Genomic DNA, 10,765 nt, shown 5'->3' with positions numbered 1-10,765 from the left:
AACATGGTTTGACACTCCGAAAAGCGTATTGATGATGGTATGTTGAGACATCCTGCTGATGCTTCACAGTGGAAATCCTTCGATTTAGAGTATAAGGATTTCAGTGTTAATACTCGAAATTTGCGCCTTGGTCTAGCGTCTGATGGTATGAACCCGTTCAGCATGATGGTCAGTAAATATAGTGTTTGGCTGGTTATACTCGTGTACTACAATCTCCCTTATGAAGAGAAAGTTCTTGATGTTAACGCTTCTGATTTCAGGACCGAATCAACCAGGAAATGATATCGATGTTAATTTGGCACCGTTGGTCGATGATTTGAAGATGTTATGGGAGAAAGGGATGGAAGTTAAAGACGCTTACCGTGGAGATTCGTTCAACTTAAGAGCAATGTTAATGTGGACTATTAACGATTTTCCGGCCTATGGAAACTTGTCAGGATACTCTGTGAAATGCTCGATTGGTTGTCCGATTTGCATGAAAGACACATCTTCCATCATGTTGAAGCATGGTAAGAAGACCATTTTTCTTGGTCATAGAAGATTTTTACCAAGAGAATACTCCTATAGAAGGTTGAAACAGGCATTTGATGGAAATACAGAAGAACGACCGCCTCCTAGAATTTGTCTGGTGAAGATGTCTATGAGATGGTTAAAAACGTCAATTAAGTGCTTGGGAAAAGAAAGCGGAGTGCTAGTACTAAAGAATCCTTCAAAGAGAATCCTTGGAAGAAGAAATCGATTTTCTATGACCTTCCTTATTGGAAGACACACTACGTTCGGCATTGTCTGGATGTTATGCACATCGAGAAAAATGTGTGTGAATCGTTTATCGGTACGCTTCTTGATGATCCAAATAAATCGAAAGACGGATTAAAATCTCGAATGGATCTCAAAGAGATGAATATAAGAAGCATTTTGCATCACTAAGAGGGGGGTGAAAAAAAAAACAAAATTGTCACCGGCAAAGTACATTCTAGATCGAAAGGAGAAGAAGAAGAAGTTGTGTAGCTGGTTTGCTTCTATTAAAGTCCCCGATGGTCATTCATCAAACTATAAGAGGTTCGTGTCTTTGAAAGATTTGAGACTTATTGGAATGAAGACTCACGACTGTCATGTACTGCTACAACAAATGTTGCCTCTTGCTTCGCGAGGAATTGTGCCAAAAGATGTGAGATTCGCAATATCAAAGATATGTGTATTCTTTAACTCAATTTGCTCGAAGGTCATCGATCCTACTCGTCTAGATTTAATGCAGTCAGAATTGGTGAAAACTCTCTGCTTGCTCGAAAAGTTCTTTCCACCTTCGTTTTTTGACATCATGGTTCATTTAACCGTCCACTTGGTACGTGAAGTGAAATTATGCGGGCCCGTGGTTTTACGGTGGGTGTATCCAATCGAACGTTACATGAAAGTGTTAAAAAGCTACGTGAAGAACTACAATAGGTCCGAAGGAAGCATAGTTGAAAATTACATAGCAAATAGTCGGTTGAGCTTTGTTCTGAGTATTTAGCTAAAGCAGACGAAATTGGGGTACCCAAAAACACAAATTTTGATTCAAAAGCTCTATCTATAGGTATGTTTTTGACACTTTATTTGTTACTTTAAATTATGAGCGTTCTTGTTTAAGTATGCTTTTATTTATAGGTACCTATTCGAGTGTCAACCGAAAAGAATGGGAGCAAGCCGGTCTCCATGTGCTACACAACGTTTCTGAGGTCACGCCATTTGTGGATATTCATTTGAATGAGTTGAGAGTGAATAATCCAAAGAAAGGTAGAAATGAAAAATGGTTACAAGAAGAGCACAACCGTTTGTTTCAGATCTGGCTTGGAAAACGCTTATTTAAAGAGGCAGGACATTCATCTACATTGAGTAAACTATCTGGCGGGCATTCCTCAATGGTTACAAGATATACTGTTTGGTCTGTTAATGGTTTTACATTTTATACAAGAGAGAGAGAGAGAGAGAGAGATAACAAGCATCCCGTTCAAAATAGTGGTGTTACATTGTTTGCCGAAGCATTACATGTTTCGTCGGCCAAAGATAAGAATCCAAAACATGCTTTTATGAACTATTATGGATACATTGAAGACATTTGGGAACTTGATTGTTGCGGGTTGCGAGTCGCATTATTCAAGTGCAAATGGGCAGACAATAATCATGTTAAAGTTGATAATGAAGGAGTTACAGTTGTCGACTTTAGACGGATTGGCTACGAGAATGATTCATTTATTTTGGCTTCGAAGCAAGTCAAGTGTTTTATGTTTTGGATCCAGCCAATCCAGAGTTATCGTTAGTAGTTCATATAAAAGCGAGAAATAGTAACGAGGAAGAAGACGAAGACATGTCTAGCATTTCACCGTTCACATCGGGATTACCTCCTATTGATCAAGAGATGGATGATTTTGATGATGACGATGTTTCTCATCTACTTCGTAAGGATATAGATCCTATTTTTGTTTGATTTAGAACAATTAACAATGTATTTTCATTTTGGATTTTATGTTATTCTCTTATGGACAACATTATTCTTCGTTTAAAATTTCTTTTTATAGTGTCTAAATTTAAAATATCATTTCTAAGATCTTGCCGCGGCGAAAATAATTATTCTCCGCGGCCTAAGTTTCTCGCCACGGCGACTAAGTTATTACGCCACGGAGAGATCAACTTGCCGCAGCGAGAAAATGATGTCGCCGCGGTGAGGTCATGTTTGAAAAAATGCATGCTCTCGGTAAGTTTCTCGTCGTGGCGAAGTTGGTTTTATGCCGTGGCGAGGACTTTCTACAACGCTTGAGGAAGCGATGTAGAATCTCTTGCCGCGGCGACTATGTTATTCCGCTGCGGCGAGAACAACTTGCCGCAGCGAGAAAATTATGTCGCCGCGGCGAGGTCATGCTAAAAAAATGCATGCTCTCGGTAAGTTCCTCGCCGCGACGAAGTTGGTTTTGACCCGCGGCGAGATCAAGTTGCCGCAGCAAGAAAATGATGTCGCCGCAGTGAGGTTATGTTTAATAAATGTATGTTTTCAATAAGTTTCGCGCCGCGGCGATGTATGTTTTACGCAGCGGTGAGGAGTTTCTACAACGCTTGAGGAAGCATTGTAGAATCCCTCGCCGCGACGACTATGTTATTCCGCCGCGGCGAAGTATAAATCGCGCCGCGGCACCAATTCCACGTCGCGGCGAGAAAAGTATATCGCCGTGGCGAGATCAAAGTATAATCACCTCATCATTCATATTTCACTTTCTTTCCTATTTTAAACCTGTTTTTCAACAAAAAAAATTACCATTCAAATAAAAAAAAACCTTCACACATTCAGATTTCACAAGCGGTAAACATTAACATCTTGAAATTAAGATGAGTCTCAAATATAGAATCAAGTCTCAAACACACATTAAACAAAACGCGAGTCTTAAACATAAACAAACCAAGTGAGTCTTAAACTTAATTTAAATTGAAAAAGAGTCTGAAATTATTATAGAAGAGTTGGTGTTGTTGGTTTCTTGGAAGTTACTCGTCATTCGGTGGTGGTGGTGGTGGTGGTGAGTGCGCCGGATATTGAGGAGGTGCCATATGCGGTGGCCACTGTGGTGGTGGGTACGGATAATCGGAGTATTGAGGATATGTAGTAAATAACACCTGGTTCTCTTTGTTGATGTCTCACCGAGAATAGAGATTGTTCAATTGGTTGATGTGAGAGGCGACATACTTCGCTTGTTGGTGCATGTACTGTTGCGTGTGTTGGAACCCGCCGACGAGATAGTTGGAGCAATGAGAAATGTAGTCGATGGTCGTGGGGTCGACTACCGGAGGTGCTTGTAAGCACAATCGAGGCTCGTTGAGTGGTGGTTCCTCTTCCCCTTCTTCCTCCTCTTCCTCCGCTTGTGGTTCATCCCTAATCTTGTACCGATCGATGATATTATTCGTAATAGGCCCCATAGGACCCTTGATCGTATCCCTTTTCGAGCGTCCTACCCCCGTATTTGTACTAAGGCCGGTAATGATTGACGGATATGGCAAACCGTGTCGTTCATTAGTATAGTCTCTTCATCCAATTGTAGATGAATCGATCGACCGACGTTGATAGAATAACCTTTTATGATGCAGAACAACACCTGGATACAACCCTCGTCAAAAGTGATGAAGTGCTTGATCGGAAAGAGGCGAGTGCAAACAAAGTAAATCCAAGCTTTAGCAATCCTGGTGAGTTGGTCACGCTTGAGTACCCTTTTTCTTTTTTCAAGGACCCAATCCTCTCCTGGAATGCACAGCAACCTCGCCATCTCCTCGTGGGTGGAAGTTCTTAACCATTCCCGATAGCCTTCATTCTCGAAAGGCACATCTGGGGTCCCTAGCAAATCGTTGATAGCTTCGACGCTCACATCGACCGGTCTACCTCGGACCGTCACAACATCTCCATTGTTATCTGGTAAGTTTGCATAGAATTCGTACACGAAGTTTAAGTTCGCCTCGAACTCGGGTACGGCACAATACTTTACCCAATCATGACCTTGAATACTGTTGCGGATTAACACTCATATATCGGTGTTAGAGCTCACATTGAATCCCCGCTCTGGGATCACACTACGCGACGAGATTTTTTCGTAGCGATCCTCCGCGGCCTTGCTAGTGAAGATACTTATATTGTAATCTGCTTCAGGAGACGCTTGACGAGCTTGCTTACCTTTACTTTTACTAGGACCTTTGGAAGAGCTCGGAGCCGTGGCGCCCGCCGGATTTTTTGTTCGAACCATTTTTCACCTTCACAAAGCATAATCATAAAAAATTCAATCTCGACATCTACAATGAACATAACCATTTTAAATACTAACAATGTCACAACAATCATAAATTCTATATCAATTCCAACTTCATTTAAACATAACAATATCAAATTCATAAACAATTCCAATAATCAGAAATTCATAAACAATTCAATATCAACATTAATCAATATAACCATTTTAAATACTAACCGATGTCACAATATGTCAAACACTATCCGGATATTGCAATCTAACTCAAATTCATTCTAACACAAATTCATTCTAACTCAAATTCAGTCATAATATGTCAAACAAAAACCTAATTTCGTGTTCTAAACAAAGAAAATAAAATAAAGAACCCTAATTTTGTGAATTAAGAAAATCAAACAACGTGCAACTCGGGAAAATAACATGAAATCCATATTCAACAACACGAAATCCATATCAACAACACAAAATTAAATCAATAACCACCTTAAAAAACTTAGAAAATCATACCTTACAATGTTAAAGAGAGAGAGAGAGAGAGAGAGAGAGAGAGAGAGAGAGAGGCGGCGAGAGACAGAGAGAGGCGCGAGAGAGTGGGGGCGGCGAGGACGTGGCGAGCGAGAATGGCGGCGAGGACAAGGCGACGGCGAGAGTTCGTGGCGGCGAGGACGTGGCGAGGGAATTTGGAAGACAGAATCGGCCGAAATGGTTGTCTCGCGTTTGTATTTTGAGAAGAATGAGAAAAAAACTGAAAATGACCTTTTATAGGGAAAACCCAAAACCCCTCGCTGCGGCGAGAATATGTCTTCACCGCGGCGAGAAGGTCGTACAACGTATTTTATAACCGTTGTAGGATCATCTCGCCGCGGCAGGATTCCTTCATCGCCGCGGCGAGGCAGTTTCATAAAAAAACTGCTTGGCCACTGTATCCTTCTCGCCGCGGCGGAGAATATTTCTAGCCGCGGCGAGATAATGTCACCGCGGCGAGAGATGACTATCGCTGTGGCGAATGGATTCTACAACTCTTTTAACAAGAGTTGTAGAAAGAGTCGCCACGGCGAGGTTGAAATCGTGCCGCGGCGAGGTCCATCCTTCTACAACGCTTTTACCTTGCGTTGTAGGAAGTTCTCGCCGCGGCATAAATCACGTGGTGCCGCGGCGAGGATTCTACAACGGATAGTCTAAACATTGTGGGAAATATGAAATTTATTTACTTCTACAACGCTTAACACGAGCGTTGTAGAATCACCGAGTTTCTACAACGCTTAGCTATAAGCGTTGTAGAAACACCCAGATTCTACAACGCTTAGCCATAAGCGTTGTAGAAACACCAAGTTTCTACAACGCTTATGTTAAGCGTTGTAGAATCCCTAGTTTCTACAACACATTTTTTAAGCGTTGTAGAAAGTGGGTTGTATAATCCAACATTTGTAGTAGTGTGAGTTAAGAATCGATTTCATCATCTTGGAGATGAATGATCTCGATGCTATCTTGAAAACGGGAACTCTACAACAAAAACTCACAAAAGTCGTGGCTGTTGCTATGAAAGTCGTGGCTGTTGGTACTTCAGCCGCGACAACAGCCACGACAAAAGTCGTGGCTATTGCTCTGTTGCTGTTTATCAACAGCCACGACAAGTCGTGGCTAAAAGTTATGTCTACTTAAAAGTTATTACGGTTTTTCTCATTATCCCGCTCTTTTTAGAGAGACTTGGTATGTCTACTTAAAAGTTATTATGGTTTTTCTCGATTTTTTTTTTTTGGGTAATTTTCGGGACGAAAATTCCAATAAGTAGAATAGATTGTGAAACCCTAAAATATTTATAAGATATTATTAAATATGTTTTGGAGATTTATAGAAGATTTGAAGATTATTTGATTTCATTGTTTTCTTTTTCTTTGGAGTGCTAATATAAACTGTAGTTGGAGTTCACAATTCATTCCCTGCATAATAGAGTGCGAATAATAGAGTTGAAATGAAGCAAATCCAACTCTGTTCAGTACCAAACGGTAAGCCTATATATTTTTAATTTTTTTATATTTAATTATAAATCAATCACAATACTCAATATATTGTAGTCTACACGGTACCACCTTTACATCTTCACCTATCTATTTTTTTTTTTTTATGATACAACAATTTATGTCTCCCTATCAAATACTAAAGCTTCAACTTCATATTTTATATCACAGTGTGAAGAACTTCATTCAAATCTTACAAAAATGGAATGCAAGTCTCTTGTCGGGCTCTCTTGCTCATGTTCCCTCTCATTTTCTCTCTCTCTCTCTTACTGAATCGATATAATTGTCAAAAAATTGTCAAACCGCTACAAATCATCGAAAATCCTCGAAAAGTTAGTATGTAACGAAAAATATAGCTCTTGTTGGCTAGTGGTTCACGGAAATAGAATTTTCAACCAAAATTGGTAAAAAAAAAAAAAAATCTAACCAATCTTAAATTTTAGAGATTGCCGCCCAAATGACATAGAGGTGGAAAACTTCACGAAAATTTCACCAATTATTTTTTATTTTAGGTTTACACTACTTTTTATACTGATCATAGTGAATATAACGCTTATCAATACAATTTTATATTCAAATGAAGTCTAATACACCCTCTAAAAAGGGCGATCATAGTATATATTTTAACAAATCCCATTTTAAGGTCAAAATGTAGTTAAGAAAATTTAAAAAGTATCGTAGTCTCGTATCTTTCGTTAATACGGTGAACTATTGAGGATCTCACATTATCTTTCTGTTATCTCACTCTGTTTGTTCGATAAGTCCATCATTTCGATATGGACAATTAGATGGTTCAGTGAAATCAGTGTTTTGTTTATATAATTCATTTAAATATTATTTTTAGAAGGTCTAACCGAATGCGGAAGAATAAGATTTTTATGCGGAATGGTCAACTAATCAGTCTAATGTAATCCTCCGTTTAATCTATGAAGTTACCGGGAATTCCGGCATTGGGATGGGTAGGCCCACCACTTGACTTAGTTCCCAAGAAATTCAGTGGGGGCACCCTGACATTAATGAAGTCGGGCTCCTTAACCCCCAAATAAACTGTACGTGAGACTGTAGTTGTTAAGCAATTTTCTGGTAGTGAGATGGAAAATATTCTTCTTCACACAGAACATATAGGTAAGCAATATTATGTTTGAAAGTAGTAAAAACAAAATTAATTCAAAGCTTCGATAGAGAACTTGAAGTAGTTGTTGCCATTATTTTCCCCAGCTCCTGCTCGAATCCATTCATAAGGGGCGGTGGCAAGTTCAACATCACAAAGGTCATTTCCTGCCCTTTCACATTTTTGTATTTTGTTAAATAACAAAGCATCGGAATCTTTACTACCGGCACCTGATAGACCGGAGAGCCCCACCCAAAATCGGATAGTCCAAAAAACCTTGCATCTGTGACGAAAAAGAAACCCAAGGCATCAGCCCGTGGATGCCCTCCAAGCGCGATAAAATCCACCGCAGAGCGCATGTACTCAATGTTCATTCGGTCTTTCGCGGCTTTCACTAGCTCCACAGCGTATGCCAAGGGTTTCTCACACAAATCCTTTGATTTTGAAGTTGCAGATGCGGCGAATATCGCGTTGCCGTAATACCCTAGAGGAATATTTGCACTGTACAATTAATCATTTCAGATGTTAAGGATGATTGGGTCTTTGAGCAAATATATTCACTAATTTTGGGCTGAAAAAATATATAGAGGGCAGTGATTTGAAAAAAAAATACTATTTGAAAGCTATTTTTGGAACTTAGATTTTAGTATGGAAAATGTGAGCAAAATTTACAAGACAGAGACTGAATTTTCATTACCTATGATTTTGATTGGTTTTTTGCGAATTTGTTGGGATTCGTTTTTTCACACATTTTTAAGGAAAACGAAATATTAATTCAAGAGGATTACTTTCTCTCGATTTTTTTTCTTAGAAGTATTCTAAAATTCCAAACAACGTAAAAAAATACTATCAATTTTCATTCATGCCTCATATTCCATGCATGTCCCATTCCGTAAGAGATTATAAAAAATAGAAAAATAAGATAATAAAGGGAAAATAAAACCACAAATAGTGTAGTGGTGGATTAGGATAGAATAATAATATAATGATTTACCATTCATGAATTATTATTATGAATATTAGTTATAGTGAATTTATAAGTCAATTACTTACTTGTATTTCTTGTTACGAGCGTCGACAGCACCTGATACATAAACTGGCTCATCATGGTCAAGGTTCAAAGCTAGAATAACACATTTCCATAAGCAAGCTGTTATAAGCTCATAGGATGTGCATTTTGCGAGGTGTTCAGGGAGACCTTTGCGCATTTGATTCATGAAATCGGAACTTATGTAAAACGAGCGGTGTGAAACATCAAACGTGTAGTTCGGATCAAAAACCATATCTTCCTGAAATGTGTACGCGTAGTGTTCACATGTAATTCGAGGCGGTTCTCGGGCATTAAAAAGCTGTCGTTGCCAAACTGGAATAATAGAAGGAGCCTTGGCGCCGCGAGCTATCTCTGCCACTGCATTTAGGAACTGTGTAATCCCACTCGCATCGCACATAAGGTGGTTAAACCGTACCGCAAAAATGAAACCCCCACATAACAATCGAGTCATCTGCGAAATATATACATCATGATAATTTTGCTTTGAAATATATTGTTTTAAGAAATTATTTATATCCATGGTCGTTCCTTAGTTAATTCCAATTAAGATTTTGATGAAAACTTTAGTAATTTATTATTGTTCTTTTTGGCCGTCGTTTGTAGCTAAGGGTATGGGATATATTTGATTCTTAGAATTACTATAGGAGCTATTTGTGTAACTCACTCTAAATGTGGTCATTTTTTTTTTTTTTTTTGTGTTTATATTTATGTAGGAAAATCAGTACTAAACTTCTAAGTTGAACGAATAATTATGTCATTTACATGTAACTACTAATTAGTCTTTACAAAAAGTATAAAGCTATATATATATATATATATATATATATATATATATATATACAAGCTACTCTAATTTTTACATAATATTTGAGAAGATAAGAGAAACAATATATGAATAATTTATTTTCAATGATAAATGAATTTATTTGAAATTCGTATATCGTTTAACTGTTTAATAACTTCTACATCTGAATTTATAACCATATCGCCCATTTTGTTAAAAGAATTGAGCCTTGAATTTTGAGAATTAACATAAAACAAATAGCCAATTATATCAAAACTATATATATATATATATATTACAAATCTATATATATATATATATATATATTATATACCTGTATTAAAAGTGTAGGGCAGCCAATGATATAATCAGATCCGGGTACATTATACAAAATCTCGTCCAAATATTGATCAGGCGATAGGATTGCGTCACCTAATTGGTCGAGGCTTATATCTGCGGAAGCTTCTATGAATAACACCCCTTCACCGGTGCAGTCAACGCAGAATTCGTCATTAGGCCGTTCTACAATCCTTCCAGCAAAAGGATAGTAGTGAACTAAAGCCCTAGCTAGGGCTTCTTTGAAGACCTTAGCCGGGTCATGACCTTCCATGGACGGGTTGTTCCTGTAGAAGTATACAAGACGAGCTTGAAACCGCAAAGCTTCTTGATAATCAATATTTGAAAGTTGTTTCAGCTCTCGTGGTGTTGGTATGGAAGGTTGAACTAGCTCCGGATCGCTCCTTCTCACTGTAAATGAGGCTGGCGATCTGATTTTCGCCATTATTTTTCCTTTAAATCTTCTTAGCCAGCTTCCTTCTTATTCTTTTCTAGTATGTGTGTTTATATTTGAGATGTAAAACAAACTAAGGGTGGTTTCTTATATATGATGATCAATGAGGCTTTTTATAGAAGGCCATCTATATAGAATTATCCTAAATTTCATAAAAGTAGTATAATATATATTCATTAAATATGATTAATGCTTATCTTATCCCATGTAATGTCTTGCACACATGTTTGGGTTGATAAAGTAGTAAACTATAT

The 10,765-nt window shown here is 38.1% G+C and overlaps 1 protein-coding gene across 1 annotated transcript; it reads right to left on the bottom strand.

Annotated features, from left to right (window-relative positions):
- Window positions 1–7,845: 7,845 nt before the first annotated feature.
- On the bottom strand, window positions 7,846–10,592 carry LOC149405049 (alcohol acyl transferase 1 allele GSa-like). The gene is made up of 3 exons (XM_089606577.1): window positions 10,056–10,592; window positions 8,940–9,388; window positions 7,846–8,387 (listed from the first exon to the last, which is right to left on the bottom strand). Exons 1-3 carry the CDS (start codon window positions 10,500–10,502, stop codon window positions 7,943–7,945), a joined length of 1,341 nt encoding a protein of 446 aa, XP_089462703.1. The 5' UTR covers window positions 10,503–10,592; the 3' UTR covers window positions 7,846–7,942.
- Window positions 10,593–10,765: the final 173 nt, after the last annotated feature.

The sequence above is a fragment of the Urtica dioica genome, chromosome 2 (genome assembly GCF_054948205.1).
Source record: "Urtica dioica subsp. dioica isolate 48M chromosome 2, U.dioica_male_clone48M_v1_H2, whole genome shotgun sequence".
In the NCBI taxonomy this organism is placed as follows: domain Eukaryota; kingdom Viridiplantae; phylum Streptophyta; class Magnoliopsida; order Rosales; family Urticaceae; genus Urtica; species Urtica dioica.
The sequence above is the reverse complement of the archived record's forward strand: the minus strand, read 5'-3'. Positions and strand labels throughout refer to the sequence as shown.

Coding starts and splice junctions, on each gene's coding strand:
- LOC149405049 (XM_089606577.1), bottom strand. CDS start 10,502: ATGGCGAAAATCAGATCGCCAGCCTCATTTACAGTGAGAAGGAGCGAT. Junction 9,389..10,055: donor GCCCTACACTTTTAATACAG/GTATATAATATA, acceptor TATATTTCGCAG/ATGACTCGATTGTTATGTGG. Junction 8,388..8,939: donor GCTCGTAACAAGAAATACAA/GTAAGTAATTGA, acceptor TTAATTGTACAG/TGCAAATATTCCTCTAGGGT.